This window comes from Oryzias melastigma, linkage group LG16, assembly GCF_002922805.2.
Source record: "Oryzias melastigma strain HK-1 linkage group LG16, ASM292280v2, whole genome shotgun sequence".
Taxonomy (NCBI): Eukaryota; Metazoa; Chordata; class Actinopteri; order Beloniformes; family Adrianichthyidae; genus Oryzias; species Oryzias melastigma.
In genome coordinates, this window is record NC_050527.1 from 27,134,812 (window position 1) to 27,153,070 (window position 18,259).

Consider the following 18,259-nt stretch of genomic DNA (forward strand, 5'->3'; position numbering starts at 1 on the left):
ATTGCACCTGAGAACTGGACCGAGCGAGTGTGACATCATTCAAAGAAACCGGTTTGCTTCCTACTCCAAACAAATCCAGTCAATTCAGACGGCGCCATTTTGGAGCCAGACGTCGTCAGTAAGCAGTGATTGGTCTGAGTCAGCGTTTCTTTAGCAACCATGAAGCGGGCTACGAGAAATCTATCAAATGTTTGGAACATTGGACATGGGGGCCAGCAGGTTCCACCTACTTTTTTTTGAGGCATCTGATTGGTCAGTTTATAATTTGAAAAATATTGATAAAAAATTGAAGATTATCCAGAAGATGTTAAAAATATATCAGATAAAGAATAGTTATTCTGACCAATAGAATGACTGAGTAACCGCTGTCTTTGGCTTCTTGGAACCACTTCCTGTTTGGAACGCCAGGGGGAGGGGCCACTCAGTCAACGGAGGGGTAGCAGTCTCTGTGGCAGCTCCCAGGGGTCACATAGACCCCCCCAGATCAGATGAGACATGAAATCCCTGCAGCTTGTCTTTAACAAAATCATCACAACAGCCACACAACCCTTGATACTCGCTGGCAGCTTTAGCTTGATGGTTGAATCCAGAAACCCCTCATGGTCGCTGGTTTTCAAAATGGAAGGTCATAAATGATCCACCAGCTTTGATAGTCAGGAGTTGTTGTTCTGCTCGGTGAGTCATCCGTGACTCCCACTTTCTCCCGCCGCCTGAAGCTGCCTCTGGTCTCCGACAGCCACCTGTTTGCAGGGATCCGTGGGGAAACTCGGTTACTGCCGAACAAACACGGCTCGTCCCCGGGTGCCTGGGTTTCCACGGCGATGCTGGATGAGGCAGCACATTTGCATACACATGCATGTGTGCGCAGCAGCAGCTCCTGTCCTGCACTGCAGCCGAGCTGGAAGGGATTGGAAGCTCTGAACTGCTCACAGACTGATTAAAAACACAGCTTTGGGTTGGAGACCGGCATGTGTGGATTCCATGAACGATCAACCGCCAGTCTGCCGGTTCAAATTCCAGCCTTGAAAATCCTTAAGGAAGACACTCTACCAATTTTATATGAAGAAAAAATAGTTCCATACAATTTGTGTTTGTGTAATTCTTTATTTGTTTCTTGTGTCTGCATGTTTGTGTGTAACCTTGGATTTGTGTGTCCGTAATTCTTGATTTGTAACTCACACAATAGATTTGTGTGAAACTGTGTGTACTTGCAATTATGTGTTCGCATGTACAAAAATGACAAAATACAAAATATAATTTACTAATGCACAACTTAAGATTACAATGGCTTGAAACTAACTACACATACAAATTAGGGCTGGGTCAATAAAATTGATTAATCAATCTATCAATTTAACCTTAATAGAGCAATAATCAATCCCTAAAAATAGTCGTGTCACCCATTGAGCATGTTTGGGATGTGCTCGACCGGCGTGTATCAGTTCCCACTAATATCCAGCAACTTCACACGGCCATTGAAGAGGAGGACCAACATTCCACAGGCCACAATTGACAATCTTATCAATTCTATGCCAAGAAGACGTGTTGCACTGCATGAGGCAAAGGTGGTCACACCAGATACTGACTGGTTCTGGGTCCCCAGACCCCCAATAAAGAAACAAAACTGCACATTTCAGGGTGGCCTTTTATTGTGGGCAGTCTGAGGCACACCTGTGCACCAATCATGATGTCAGATCAGCATCTTGATGTGGCACACCTGTGAGGTGGGATGGATTATCTCAGCAGTGCTCACTATCACACATTCAGACAGATTTGTGAACAATGTTTGAGAGAATTGGTAATATTGTGTATCTGGAATGAATTTTAGATCTTTAAGTCCTTCTCGTGAAAAATGGGAGCAAAATCAGAAGTGTTGCATTTATATTTGTGTTGAGTGTATAAACAAATGTCTATTTTTGCACTAGAGCAGTGTTACTTTGTGTTTTAGCATTTTTCCATTTTATTCTTACATCTTTTGCTCCATGTTTGTGTTTATGAATGTACATTAGCCAAACTAGACATGATGTGGTTTGTCCACATGGTCTTACATTGGCCTTAAAGTCAAATCAAAACGGTGTTTAGTGGTCTAAACCCATTTTAATCTGTGGTCGCCCTGTGAGAAATGGTCCATTACTAAATAATGCAGCTGTCACTCAGCTGATTCCCGGCTCCCTGTGTGAGTTACATCAGTCCAGCGTCTCTTTTTTCCCAATAATTTGCTAAAAGGAAACAGCAGGGGTTTAATAGGAACCTTTTTTTTGGCTAAAACGAGTGACTGCTGTGTGAAAACAGCAACAATTTTTCTGTCGACATCTGTTGCTGTTCACTTCCTTCACTTGTGTTCTTGTCAGTCTGGCTTTTTGTGAACGCACTCACCTTCTTCAGATATGTAAACCGTTGGTGTCTGTGGTGAGATGAACTCTAGGGGGGGTTGACAGAACCGCATGTGTGCTTCACCACTGCGCTGCAGTTAAAGGACAGATTTTACATCTGTTTTCTGTTAGAACAGCCAATTACAGCCGTGCAGTTGAGCGTGTTCACGCCTGGTACCAAATGCAAATGCATCCAGCTGGATAAAGCAGAACTCCTGAAAGCTTCGGAGAGCCGAGCCAACTCCACGACAGGAACGATCTGCATTAGCCCAGCAAACATCAGAGAGGCAGCAACCTGGTCTCAGTCAACTGCAACCAAAAAATAAAAGGAGAAAGTGGCATTTATTTACTGAGAAGGTCAGAGTGGAGGAATGGTTCCTCTGTTTTGCATTTGCTCTCCAGCAGACACATGTCTGACCAAGCATGAAACTACATGACCTCGGCAGCCATCTGTCACCAGTCGAGGGGAATCTTTCTCTCTAGATAACCACCAGTCAGGAAAGCGGTCTCACTTCTGTTGAGGAGATGGGTTTCCTTTCATGCTCTTAGGAAGGCGTTCAGCAAGTCAATTGTGCAGAAAACAGTCATTTGTTTGTGAAAATCTCCATTCTCCTGGTCTTTAAAGCTTACCTCTTTTGATGTGAATTCAAACGGCTGCATCAGATCTACCATCCTCTCACCATCTGCCCCCCTCTCCACACATCTGAAGTCTGCCTGGCAACCCGGCGGCACCCTCCTGCCAGCTGCTGCATCTCTGGCTCTGCTGGGATGAGACGCGTCCAATCTACACTCATTACACTCTGTCACCTCTCAGAGCAAGTCCACTCGACCTCTCTGAAATATAGATAAGGTGTCAGCAGCCACTCCGCAGCTGTCTGCCGCAGCACCTGGCTCGCATCTTTAAACGCTGTCACCTGACATGATCAAGGGCAGGGTCACTGTTCCAGCTGGGCGGCGGTCAGCCGGGTTAAACGGGAAGTCCGGAGATCTTTTCCCACAGCCAAGTAGAGATCCAATCAAAGATCCGTCTGCGTTCTGCAAGATAAGGCAGCTGTGCTCAGTGAAACTGAGAGGTCTGGTTCTGCCTCTGGATCTTTGACTCCTTTGTGTTCACTTTGAACTACAGCAGGAGGAGGGCAGTCTGCTGCTGTCACAGTATGTGAAGGATGAGATGCAAACGGGTGAAAAACCTTACCCATCAAACAGCCGTGCAACCATCTAAACATGACAGAGGTGTGACCAAATCATGATTTTGTAAGTCTCAATTTTTGTCATAAAGTCCAAAGTCAAGACCGACAAGTCTGAAGTCAAATCCAAGTCCTACCATTGAATAATTCAAGTCCTTTCAACAACAGAGTTATACTATTAACACACACCATGTGTGTGTTTAACATCTGTATTTATTTATCAAAACATTGGAAGACTATTTGCTAAATTTGACTCGGCTCGTGCAAAATTCCAAATGATTTCTCCGTAACAAAACTCAGTTGACTGCATTTGGAGTGTAGCGTTAACAGTGAGTTCATGGTCTTTTTGATATACCTTTACAGCTAGCGGGTTCTTAGCTCACAAGCTAACTTTAGCTTTCATTCTTACCATTCTTTGTGCAACCTCAAGTGTTTGACGAGTTTGGACGTTGTTGAGTCTCTGTCTGTTATCTTCTAGCTGAACTGTTTTTTCTTTATTGAAAACCTTAAACACTTTTATACTCAAATGTAATAACCTTGGGAATCATTTTGTCAAACAAACTGGCACCTTGTTTGACAGATAGCCTTCATTGGATGTCCTGTAATTTGTTGGTTGGTTGGATAGTGTCGGGTCAAAACCTGGACCTGATTTGATTTTAGATTTCATTTGTCTATATCAACATACTTTATGATCTATGGCTGTTGGGGAAGGGAGCAAAAGGCTCTCGTCCACATGAAGTCATGAGTTACTGATGTTGTAAAACCCAAGTCAAGTTGCGAGCTCTTTCATCAAATCATGACTGAGTCTGAGTCAAAGGCCCAAGTACACACAACAGACCAGTTTAAGTGTGACGTATAGATTAAAAGGAACCACATTTCAATGAGTTTATGTGTCTTATCGTTGCTCCACTACTCTGTTAATCCCATAATGCCCGGCTACGGTGGCCGTCTTGGTCCAGTTGTTCCACCCCGAGCACAGAGTCTATTCAGGCTGAGAAAAATCAGAGATAACTGAAGCTCAGTCGGAACCGAAAGCGCCTTGAAAGATGAGTCCAAGAGCAGTTCCTGGTCCTGGACCAGGGTCCGCTTGAGCGCATTACGACTGCAAATTTGATTATCGGGGGAAACAAATTCTGGTTTGTTGCGAACCAAATGTCTCCAGTCTGAATACCTCTTTAGTCACATGGACCCCTATGAGGGGTTGACCCATGCTGGTGGTGGTGTTTTTGGGGTTGTTCTGGTCCATGGAGGGAAGTTATGAGGACTGGCTTCATCTTGAAAGGAGTGCAGGTGTGTCTTACAGTTCCTTTGAAGCTCGTTCGGCCACCTCAAGGGACATCGCTAGAATAAAACATACCATTGTTGTGTGTGTGGTAAATGTTTCGTGAAGTATTGTTAAGAATAATGAATGTCATGGCGTACGTGTGATGTTGGGTTACGCCTCACTCTAGTCCAGGGGTGCCCAAATTCAGGGCTCGAGGCCCAATGTCCTACATGTTTTCCAACCAACCTGCCATTAGTGCTGCCACAAACGATTAATAGTCGACTAATCACTGATTATTTTTTCAGACTAATCAACTAATTGGGTCATGTACAAAGCGGATGCAAAGCACACATCTTAACCATCATTAGCTTTAAACGAACTAAAAACTAGATATATAGCATTACCTGTGATAATGCTAGTGTGAATGCTGTGAGCTGAATTTGGCTGCTGATGATGCTAAAATTGATAGCTAAAAACGCTGAAGTTGATAGCCAGCTATAATATAAGTTAAATGCCAAATTAGCCTAAAAAATGAAAAAAAGAAAAAAGAAACTTGGATAAGCCAAAACATCTACCATGTAGCTGAAAAAAATTGTTAAACTTTTAAAATAGCCTAAAAAATGAAAAAGCCGGACTTAGCCAAAGCTAGCGTGTAGCTGAAATATTAGCTGAACTCCAAAATAGTCTAAAAAATCTTTGTGAATGCCGAAATAGTCCACAAAGCTAACAGAATGACAGTTTTTAAAACTGTAACTTTTTAACATAATTATAAATAATAATAAGGCAGGAATATTATTCCAGACTAAATCAACCTAAACCTTAAATAACTTTCAATATTTTACTCTGCGTAAAAATATATTTTATCAAAATTGTTTTAGTTAAAAATAGGCGCAAGATAACATCGGGCCATTAATGAGAATAAAATAAAATGATCTGGAGGGCCGGATAGAATTACTTGGAGGGCCGGATCCGGCCCCCGGGCCTTGACTTTGACACGTGCTGTAGTGTCTGAGACCCGTAAGTGAGTGAAGCTGACCTGTGAGTGACAGATTAGCACCACTTCAGCAGATTGATGACTCAATGATGTTAACTTACCCTGTACTTAAAACGGCTTCATTATGCAACCCAAACTCCCTGAGCTCCCATTAAAGTCCTGCGTACCTGAAATCGATGTACAGCAGCAGATCTGCTTACGTGTTGATCCATATTTGGAACCGGCGGGATCCAAACTGCCTTCCCTGTGCATTCAAAGCCCTCACATTTACATATAGATGCTCACTTTCAGTCAGTCTGCATGTGTCAGCAGGGCGTGCACGTTTCAGCTCCTGCTGTCACCCTGCAGCTCCACTTACCCCTGCAGGCCCATCAGCGTCTTTTCCTGTTTTCAGGGAGTTGTGTTTGCGCGTCCCGCGACCTTGAGTTTGCGAGTCACGAGGGACGCAAAACAATTTCACCGTAGGGCACACGGTGATTTTTGAAAACTATGAACAACTTATTCTCAGTCGACGCGCTCGCTGCTCTGTTCAGTCAATAGGCGCGAGATAATGTTTGTTCGTGCACGCCACCGGCGCGTTCCCCTGACAGAGCCGCCGCCCCCAGCTTTCCAACTCGCCGTCTTCCACATGGAAAGTCTGTTATCAGCAGAGACATGCTGCTTCCTGCAGAGCAAGGAGACAAAGACCTGTCCTGACCTCACCTATGCCGTACCTGTAATCCTAAAAAGGGGTGGGGGGGCTGGGCGCTGGCCCGTGACTGTCTCCTAAACACAGCATGTCCTTCTTCTGTCCGCCGGGCTGACCACAGACGGAGCGGAAGAACGCTTGAATGTCTTATTCCAGGGAGCCTATAGATGTCTGAGACAGGTCTTCAATTGAGCGCATGCCTCCTAAATAGGTTTTCAGGGTGGGGGGGAATGAAAGGCCCTGTCATCCCCCACTCTGCTTCTCTGTCTATCTTGGCTCCCCCCTTTTTTGTGGCCGGCTCTCATCCCTCGGACATTAAGGCTCGGTAATGAAATGTGGAGCGACTCGTTGTGGTGCCTGGGACCCGGCAAACTGTATTAGTGTGTAAATGGCTTGGGAGTAATGAGAAAGCAACAGAACCAGCTGGGGGAGTGACCATGGGCTGTGTCCATGTGTGTCCATGTGTGTCCATGCGTGTCCATGTGTGCATTTCTACATGGAATGAGCGTGTTCATCCAATGAATGACAAGAGCTGGTGAGGGCCTTTCCTGGCTCCTATAGCGGAGAAGATAAAAATATGTTTAAAAAAATGATCATCTATGATTTATGCCCGTTGGACTGCCTTCATTTAACCATTAGTTACTTAAATTAGCTTTTTGTCATATCAGAGCTCTGATCTATTTCAAATTGCATTCATCTCATCTCTTTGTTGTTGTAATTAGATCCTTATAAATACTAATCTTACTGGAATCCAGAGTCCCCATGACCTCTGGATGACCTCTGGTGTGAATGGTTGGAGTGTCCATTCTAATATCACTGGGTCCAAACCAAAATCCTTCCCCTACCCTTCCAACTCTAGGGACATTTGGAGTGGTAGGGTTGTCCGAAACAGTTTTTTTGACGGCTAACTCTTGTAACGGAGGGCTCAGCATCTCGCCTTCTGGTGTGCTCTGATGCACAGAGGTTAACATTTAAATGAAATAGTGCTGCCACCAACGATTATTTTAATAGTCGACTAATCACTGATTATTTTTTCAGATTAGTCGACTAATCAGGTCACCCGCAAAACTGTATGTAAAGTGCACATCTTAACCAACTAGATATATAGCATTACCTGCGACAATGCTAGTGGGAATGCTGTAAGCTGAATTTGGCCGCTGAACATTCTAGTGCTGATACCTGAAGTTGATGAAATTGATAGCTAAAAAACGCTAAAGTTAATAGATAAAAACGGCAAAGCTGATTGCCAGCTAAAATATTAGTTAAATGCCGAATTAGCCTAAAAAAACTGACATAAAGCCTAAATTAGCCTAAACAGCTAGCCTGTTGCTGAAATATTAGATAAAATCCATAATACCCTGGAAAAAACCTTAATAAATGCCCCAAAAAAGTCCAAAAAGCTAGGATAATACCCTCATAACTTTCAAATTTACTACATTCTGACTTCAAATAATATAAAGTAACAACTAATCGACTAATAATTCAGTCGTTTATCATTTTAATAGTCGATTACTCGTCGCCTAGTGAGTAACAGCTTTCTGTGTTAATATGATCTTTTAAAAATTCCTAAACTGATGCTATTATGTATTTCCGAGCGCTAGCAGCCCCGCGCTAACATAACTGACCAGCGACTATCGATGACATCATCGAGTTGGAGTAACGTCCAAATTTGAAGACATTATTTTTCCAAAACTCTCAGTTTCAACGGCTAAATGTAGGGGGAAAAAATAGATGAGGGCTTTGAGTGTGAGCTGATCTGCTAGCACAAAAAACATGCTAACTGGAGTGTTAGCACAAGAGTTGGGTAGCTGCAGGTCTAGCCAAAAAAAAAAACAAGTTTTCCAGTCAGAACTCGAAGCAGAAAAAGCAAGCGCATAACGACGAAGTAGAGTTACGTTAACTCCGCCCTCTGCAATGTGGCCACTTAATGAGAAGTCTATGTAAGAGTTAGTAAGAGTGCGTTTCAAGCTTCTGCGTAGCTACGCAAGTTTCTACAATCATTCCGGGCTCTATGTATCAAATGCACGACTATTGCACGAAGGTTAAAGTCAAACTATGTCAAACTTCGACAAATCAGGGGCCGAGGTTTGGTTTGACGAATAGAGATGTTCTTTGCAACTGTTTTGAAATTGTTCATGGAAAAGAAATCGATCATTGCAGTTTGTGTCCGACTGAAATTCTATGAAACCAAGTCTTTCATCTGTAGGAATAGAGCTGAGAGAAAAAGCCTGGAGCAAAATTCACCATCACCAAAACTGCAAGTGACAGACATGTGCTAGTAAACGGTAGCAAAAGAAGGAGAAACCCCTCCCAGCTTGTCCAGTGTGAAGACCATTGGCTAAATGCGTTCAGTGGACTTTTGACTGCATCACATGCCCAGTGTGTCTATAGGCTTGATCTGTGGACAGTTTAGCTAGCTACCAAAGTTAATTTTAAGATTCGCTCCGAAGCAAGAGAAAGATTTTGGCTGATGCTGCATTGTTGCACTGGCTGCTTCTAAAGATGTGACGCTAGCATCACGATCACCAGCCAATCAGGATTGGCGTAATGAGGATTTACTATAGTGTCATGTCTCATTAATGCTACTCAGAGAACTGGAGTTACACGAGTTATCCAAAGTTTTCTGTAACCTCTTGTTGTGAAGGATTATTTAATTTTATTTAGTTAGTTCACTTACTTCCTTCAGGATTGCCATGAGGCGATGGATGTGATTAAATACATTCTACTTCCTGTATTTCATTTATTCTGTACATTAAAGCATGTAGAGTAAAAATCAATGAATCTTTTTTTCTCTCTGCAGATTTGTTATCTAAATCCGTGGAAAGTGTCTTCGTCTTCCAGGAGGCGAGCGAAGAAGACCCCAATGTGGCCACGCCCACTTATGACGCCATCGTGGTGGAGCAGTGGACCATCATTGATGTGAGTAGAGAGGCTTGTGTTTGCAATTACCTGACTTTGAGTCCACATCCATTTTCTGGCTTTATTTTTTTATTTTTTTTGGACCGTCAGAACCAGGATCATCTCAAGTTCCTTTACAGAGAAAACAACCCAAACTGAGCCTGTTGATGTAATCCTAAATAACTCCAGAAAGGGACCAACAGATTTTATTTGACATAAACCAAGAAAGTCCAAATGTTTCCGCTCCATCAAAAATCAGTGACTCTGGGTTGATGAAAGAAACTCACATTAAAAAAAATCTTATTTTACCCCTAAAAGAAATGTATTTAAATTGAGCTTTTTTATTGTTCATTTCTTTATTTGTCATTCACCACGACTCTGATGGAAGCGATCAGTTATTTTGGTTTTGTTGAAGCTGAAATATGAGTATTTTTGGGGCAGTTTTTGATTGGTCCAGTGGGTGTCCTCAGCTTGACTCCAAACTTCATTTTGTTTTGCCCAGTTGCTGTTTTTCAAGATGTTGTTGAGTTGGTAAAGTAAATTTTAGTCAATACAGCCATCTCTGATTGTTATTGTGTAGAAACAAGAGAGTGACGTCAGAGATCAATCCTTAATCTAAACTGTCCTTATACGGGTGGATACAGGTCACGCAGGTCACCTGCACTACATTTTAAGATTATAGACCGCTTAGTGGGCCTGTAAAGAGAACATTTTAATAGATTTTAATAAAAGATAACAAACAGTAGTGAAAACATCCACCACACATAAGTAGGTGAGATGCAGGCTGACTTGTATCCCATTGACCCTCGACACTATGAAAGCCAACATGCTTCCAGTCGCTTTAAGTGAATTCGGGGTCGGTTGGATGATGAGATCTGGAAGATCAGCCATGTTTGTGTTTCGCTTGTTACTTTTACTTTAAATCATAAAAATGTTAAATTATTTAAAATTCATTAAACAATTCAGAATTGTTTTGGATCATAATTGATGCATCTAAAAACTGATTTTTTTCCCCATCGCTGTTACTATTGATTAGAATGTGGCATAAGGACACCGTACGACAGCATCAACCGTATGTCATAACTGTGTGCGATACTCCACCATACACTTACCACACACACGACAATGGTACGTTCCATTTTCATGACGTCCCTTGAGGCGGCCGTACGAGCTTTAGGGACTGAAAGACACACCTGTGCTCACCGTAAGACAAAGCCGCCCGTCTGTACGACCTCAGACCTGCACTACCCGTTTGTGTCAACCCCCTCGAACAGGTACATGACTAAAGCTTAATCGGCCCGGTGTAAATACTGAACATCTTGGATGCAATCTTGCACTTTGGCACACTAGGAATGACTGTTCTGTTAGAGACAAACCTTCCAGCAGAACCAGAGAGAGAATGTACCTCTACTTGAACTCCGTTCTGTGGATTTGAACCAAAGTATTAGCTGCTTTAAAAGAAACACAATGGTGTGGAAATGGTTTTCATGCCGGAGTAAGAGCTTGATCTTTTAACTTATTTTACACTCGGTTATTCTGCCCTGTGGACCAGGCTCCTCTGCAACAAACCCAAAGCAAATCTGGTGAATCTGTCTTTATGGGGCGCGTGTTGTGGTCGCCGGTCTTATCTGGAGCAAACAAGCTCTTATCTGCTTGTCGATTAGTGTTCCTCTTTGACCATTTCCAAGCTAGAAATAGATTTTTTTCTCTGCTAAAGAAGGGATTGTGTCTTTTCCACGGCCTTTCATCTGTATGCATGCATGTCCCTGCGTTGGTGTTTGCAGGTGCGTGTGTCTGTTTGAGAGTTCCAGTTTGCGAGTCGAGATTTTATCTCTGTAATTGAATTTAGCGTTTTTGCAGCATGTGGCTGTCCAAGTGTGAAAGGAGACTTTTGTCACCGCAAATGTGCTTCTGACTGACCGGCGTGGCGCTGCCGGCCTCACGCGGCCATAAAAAAAGCTAACGGGGGGGGCACCACCATCATCTGTGCTGAATGGGAATACTGTTACAGTTTAATGGATTTCAAGGCTTTCTCTGACACGCCAAACAAGAATGATGCCAAAACATCACCAGTGTTCCAGAAGATCCAATCAGCTCCTTCGCTGAGGATTCATCAAAAACTGATTCACTCGAGTGACCCGAACCCGACTGACACACGCTCCTTCTGGAGGGGTGAACAGGGCCGTACGTCATCCCCATTATTTCAGATAATTGCCTAAAATTGATATGCAAAGCTCTGCTGCGGCTCATTATTCTTTCAGTGCATTAACATAAGAAAATGAATATTAATTACCAGAGTTCTTCTATTTTTTCTCCGCTCCCTCCTTTTATAGTTCCCCATTTAAAAGTCTGACAGGTGGTTGATTGTATGAAGAAAGGAGGAAGAAGAGCAAAAACAAGTGGTTTCATTGATGGCATGCAATCTATCACATTACTGTCAAGTGTGTCATCTCTGGGGACTTTTCATGGGAAAATTAATCGTTTCGTGTATAAACTTGATAGAATAATTATATTTGCATGTGAATGAGGATTTTTAAATGGCATAAAATCCACAGGTGTTGCAAAGCTGCAGAGTTTTTGTGTCTGAGGAGGTTTGGCAAACAAAAACTTTGAAAAAAACTTTCACAGAACCAAGAAAATCTCTTGAGTTTATTACTAAAGTTTAAGCTTTAGTCCCAGCTTCCCTTACGGGTGGATACGGGCTCACTCAAAAGAGAAAAAATTCTGTAGATTTATTTAAAAGTCTTGCGCCAAGCGGTTGCACGCAACCACATTGAATAATTGTTGTAAAGCGTGCTACTGAAGCTACGGAATCCCACGAGGATAAATATTCTTAGTTTTCTACTGAAGTGTTGCTTATCCTTTGCTTAAATCGCTCAGTAATGCAACATGTATTTAGTAATATTTATGGAAGAATTTAAAAAATATATAAAAACTGAAGAGTTAGATAAATATTAAAAAAATGACTGTAGTAAAAGTAAACATAGTTCATTTTTGCAGGTGTACTGTGGTCAAACCTGTACAGGACACAAAATATCGTAGACCCCTAAGTGAATCCGTCGAGAGAAAATGTTCCTGCAAATTTTTTTCTACAGGTGTGCTGCGGGCGACAGGTCATAGTAAACACCTATGCCTGGTTTATGCCGGACACATGTTAGCAAGTGCGTCGATTAGAAGCGGCCTCCGTTCCGCCCCCTCACAGTGCCTCCGCGTCCGGTGTGAACTAGGCGTAATACAACACAATTACTGTCCAAAACGTTTCCACTACATGGAGGCGTTGACTGTATATCTCATTTATAGTCAATGCATGGAATACTCAGATGGTGTTGAGAGATTAGATTTATTTATTGTGAAGAGCTCTCCAAAAGTAATCCTATCTCCATGTCTGGGTTCATGAGATCATTCAGAGACTCTCCCGGTACGGTGAGCTTCACCGTCTACTGCAAGAGCTGTATCTGAATGACGGACGCTTTCAGCGGTACTTCTGTCTCTGTGACCCAGTTTGCTAACTGAAAACTCGCTGTCCCGCATTAGTCAGAGGAGGGAAAGAATGAAATTTGAGGATATTTTTATGATCGTCTCCAAACAAGTAAGAAAAATATCATGAGAACGTTTAGATTCTCCTCCATGTTGGGCTCCACCCACTAATGACATCATCAACACATCACGGGCTATAGCTGAGTTCCTGATTGGTTGATGCAATGCAAATTATTCACCAAAGTTCAGATGTTTGAGCTCTGTAAACATCACTGTTGTGCCTGAAACGTGCTGCTGCTAGACCGCGGCGCCTGACGCTCAAAGGCGCCAGAAGACAACAGATCGCTTCAGTGCATTGACTCTACATGAAAACTGGACTGAATCCCGTTTGATGTGATCGCAGCTTATGGCTGGCTATAGATGAAGTTAAATTGTAGTAGCTGGTTAAGGTTGGGCTGTAAAAGCGTCTGAAACTTGATTCCCTTAAACTCAATGCCGGTGCAGCCGGTAACCATCCAGGCTTCACCCGCGGTGACCTTCATCAGTCATCTTCCTCAATGAGCCGCAGAGGCTTTTTAGTGAAGGTTACTGCATCACTTGTGCTTTGAAGTAAAAAAAAGTTCTTTTGTTCTTCTTCATGACATTTGCAGAACATTCTGTGACTGATTTGACATTTTTCTTTGCAAACTGGCATTCCAGAGTAATTACAGGACTCATCACTCTGTTCTTCCTTCACCTTGAATTCTTCTGTGTTTTTGTGCTCATTTGATTTCTTAGAGAAAAATCTTTCAAATAATTGAATCTAAAGTGTCTTTGGGTTTTAGGATCCTCGGTGCCATCGTCTGTTCTCTCTGAGATACTTTTTAACACAGACTCTGGATGGAAAGTAACATGGACGAGGTCATGTTTTGTAAAAACATCCAGAAATGGGAAACAACTGTGAAATACTGACAGCTCGTTAGAATAACCAATGACTGATTGTAGGTTAAAACTTTAACAGACCTTTGGATTATATTTGGACCAAATTATGCTGAAATGTTATGAAACAACAAAAACAACAAAAAAGGTGTGTTGTATGTACATTACCTTAAATATTCTCAGTCCATTATTTTCTGAGATCCAACGCTGACATTTATTTTGAAAATATGTCAAAAAATATAATCAGAGTAGATTAATTTAACAGTTTGTCAACCCAAACCAAAAAATCTGTCTTTTGGATTCAGAGCAGTTCGTAGTACGATTCCTTAATTGTCTAACTATAAGACAATAACAGGTATTATTATGTCTTTATAGCACATTTATAAAACATTTATTAGTATTTGTAAATAGGCAGCATATTAACACATCAGTGAGACATTTACAAATGTAAATTAATGTCTTATAACTTTCCTATAAAGACTTATAGACAATCACTGCTTATTAATGCCTTATATTATTAAGGAATCTTATTCTAAAGTGTTAATCCTTGCCCTATTTTTATTCTTATAATGAAAATTGGCAAATAAACTTCCTAACTGAAATTAAATATTTTTAAAAACTCATAATTCCATCATGATGGTAAAAAAAGTTAACAAAAACCTTAAAGAAAGTCGATTTACAGTAAAACTATTTTACAAAAACATGTTTTTTTATGTTGCAAAAATAAAATAATAATGCTTGTGTCTGTATTCTGCCCTTTAGGCATCAACAGCAACAAGTTACTACCAACAATTATGGGTTAAACCACATAGAAATATGAAAATGCCTCCTGAAGATGCAGATGTTTCTCATTAAACCAAAAGATGTCCTAAAACTGTAGGAACCTGATGTTTCTGCCTCTATTCTCAGACAAGTGACCTGAATACGAAGCGCCGAGTACAGACGCTGAAGTGTCTGAGAATGAATAACTCATCAAGTGTCTCCGCTATGAAACTCCAATTAGGACCGGCGTCTCATCTGATGTGTCCTCTGAACAAATCAATACAGAACTGCAGGAGCTGCCGTGAACAGAAAGTACTGAAGGCCGCCGTGCTTCAGCAAAACACGACTTCAGATTCCAGCCCGTCTGTTAGCCATCAGCCAAACAAACCAGATCTTTGTGGATGGAACATCCGCGAACACGTTTGGAGCCTTTCATGGTGCCGTCCTCAAGTGGTCTGATGTTGTTAGGACACAGAGAAGCTTTTCTGGTTTTTTAAAAAGAGAAGAACACCATTATCCTCTTCATTCTGCACTGATCCCAGATGTTCTCCAAAAAGCTTTTCTGTTTGGATGATAAAAGTGCTTTAGAACCTGAGAGAAACTGTGACTCAACATAACAAAACATCTCCTCTAAATCATCATAAAAACTCAGTTTGCAATGTAAGAGTAAATAAAGGAAAAACTCAAATGAACTTTAGCTGGAAAAGTGCAAAAATGCAGACAAAGAAAACAATGTCATCTGCAAAGAAAGAAGACCTGGAGAAACAGACTCACCGAATGAACCGTGCTGTAGAAGAAGAAGAAGAGGGGAAGAAATGTAGAGAAATACAGAGTGTGGAGTGAAAAGAGCAGCAGGAGGAGAAATAGGAACCAGAAGCACAAACGGAAGATTTGGAGATTTCAGCCGTTTTTGTTTTTTGATCAATTGAAACACCTAAAGGGTCTGCAGTCTGTGGCTCTTTTATCCCTTTATTGTGGCTCTTTGGCTTTAATGAAAAATGATAACGACTGAATAAATGATAGATTAGTTTGTTAATTTTTGTCATTGTTTAGAATCAAGCAAACTGCAAGAATTAGGTGTTTAGATTTCTGTTTAGATTTCTGTTTAGATTTCTAACACGTCAAGCAACTAAGCAAAAAAAAAACTGTCAGAAATTATGTAGAAATTTTGTTTCCATTTATTGTTAGCCAAATAAAAGTCTATAAGATTAATTTTATTTTTGGTAAATTACACTAAAATGTTTTACGTTTTTAACAAAACTGGTTTAAAATGATTGAAAACAATTTAAAGTTGGATATTTTTAATAAAATCTCAAGTTATTCATTAACATTAGTTATTAATAATTTGAGGTTTTTTTTTTGTTTTAATCAATAGATTCTACTAAATTTTGTTTATTTATTTGACTAAAGGGGGAAAAGCACACCAAAATCTTAATGATAAAAAATATCATGTTTGACTGTCTTGCTTTTTCAATATAAGTTGCAGCAGGAGGAGGAGCTTATTCGGAACGGAGTGAGTTTTATTTTGAAAGGAACTAGCGTGTGCTGCTGTCTAAAGTAAAATAAGTTACAACTGTTACATATAGAAACGTATAGACACTGTTGTAATCCAATTATTATAATATTTAAAAACGAAATTAATAAATAAATGCTTAATTACCCTAAAAACATAAATATTGTGCATTTTTCTAAACGATAAAATGACATTTTTTGGCTCTCGTTTGGTTCTGGTCTGTAAGAAACTAGACTAAATGGCTCTTTTAGCCTTAAAGGTTGGAGATTCCTGATCTAAATGATCAACCGGTTTTAAATCAAAGATAAAAGCCAAAATGAGGAAAAGTTCTCTAAACCATCTTCGCTTTAGGAAAGACGGAGTTTCACCTCCAAATACCAAATATGATGAACTGTTGAATGCTGGTGAGGATAGTTGACTTTAATCTTTCATAATACACTCAAACCTGTTCACTGTCAGACTTGGAAACCAGGAAATTATGCAAACTGAAGCTAATTGACAAAGTGAAGAAACATCAATTTAAAAAAAAGAACCTCATCAAAGAATCTGAAGGAATTGAAGAACAGACGAGGAACAAAGTCTCAAAGTCTGTCTGAAAGGATTAAAAAGACATTTTTGCAGCTTTCAGAGTCCAGAGAACCACAGAAAGATCCATCATCCTGTCATGGAGAACATCTGGAACAGTGGAGAACTTTCCAAACGCATCAAACTAAAACAAAAAGAGTCCAAGGACTCGTCCAGGAGGTCATCAGAGAAGATGAAAAGTTCTGACCTCTCTGGACTCAGTTAAGGTCAGAGGTCATGATCCAACAGTCAGGAAGAGACTTTTGGACAAACATGGATCCAGTTCAAGTGGAACATCAAGATCAGGGGCGCCCAAACGTTTTCACTCAAAGGGCCAAAATCTAAATGGGATCTCGGTCCGCGGGCCAAATACAATATGTTTTTGCATGTCATGAAATAAAAGCAGAAAATAAAGAATATAGTTTAATTAATTATTTTGATTCCGTGTTTATCAAGGTAACACACATTGGTAAGAATAAAAAGTAAATAACATTCTTCTTTGAAACCTTTAACTATAACAGCAGGGCCTCACTGGCCATCTTTAATTGAAACATATGAGCGATCTAAAACAAACCTTCTTCCAAAGAGAACAGCAAACTGGGACCCTAGCCATGACCTGCGGGCCAAAAGAAAACCTTTGGTGGGCCTAATTTGACCCAAGAACCAAGGTGACCCAAGGACCACACTTTGGGCACCCATGGTCTGGATGATCCACAAAACCTCTGAGTTGAGTTCTGATGAGACACAAGAGGAAGTTCGTGGAAGGAGAACAAACATCTGGACTCAAACGGAGAGAAAGAGCAAAGATCAGATCAACAGTCAAGCATGGTGGAGGTAGTGTGATGGTTTGGACTTCTATAAGGGAAAAAAACAAAAGAAAAGATTCTGTTTAAACTCAAACTAAACACTTGAGGTAATAAATTAAAAGCAATTCCTAATTTGAAAGGTCTGTTCTTGTTTTCAATAGATAAATGAGACGGGCCAGCCTGCTCGGTTACCATAGTAACGACTCAGCACCAGTTTCCATCTTTTTCCTTCCTCAGTTAAACTCTGGAACATTTAATGTCCTGTAATTTACTTTAAAAACACATTACAGTCAGTCATTTGACTGGCTAAATGAAGTTACATTTTTTAAAAGGGAATTTTTAAGCTCCGTTTAAGTTTCATGCGAAAAAAATCTTTTGCAAATTATAAAGGGTCCAAGATTTGAACAAGAAGAGATATTTATCTGAAAATGTATTTATAAATTAAAATTAGACTTAAAATGTACACTTATTATTTTTATGTAAACATATTTTTTCTTCTTTTTTACCATCAGAAAAGTCTGATTTAGTAAAAGGACTGAAGCTTTAAAATCAAAGTTTTTCTGGTTTTGAAAAACTGAAATTATATTTTAATGTTTTTATCAGAATTCATTAAAATTTAAAGAATATTTCAGCTCCAATTCCTCTTGAAGAAGTTATTTCTTTGTTGAAGAATGTTGTTTTTATCCTGGTTTCGTCCGTTTGATAGTGAGGAGGAGCTGAGGTCATGTTCATCCTGGCAGGAGGACAACCAAACATTCCTGAAGTTCACATTTCAGGAAACAAGAAAATGAAGCTGAAAGTTTCTGTCGAGACTCG

General features: G+C 40.6%; 1 protein-coding gene across 2 annotated transcripts in view; it reads left to right on the forward strand.

The window, feature by feature from the left end:
• LOC112136714 (raftlin) overlaps positions 1-18,259 on the forward strand; it is a 288,034-nt gene that overhangs the window by 249,527 nt on the left and 20,248 nt on the right. For both annotated transcript variants that reach the window (XM_024258595.1, XM_024258596.1), the window contains exon 11: positions 9,306-9,424. In XM_024258595.1, the coding sequence (XP_024114363.1) occupies positions 9,306-9,424 (119 nt within the window). The remainder of the gene's footprint in view (positions 1-9,305; positions 9,425-18,259) is intronic.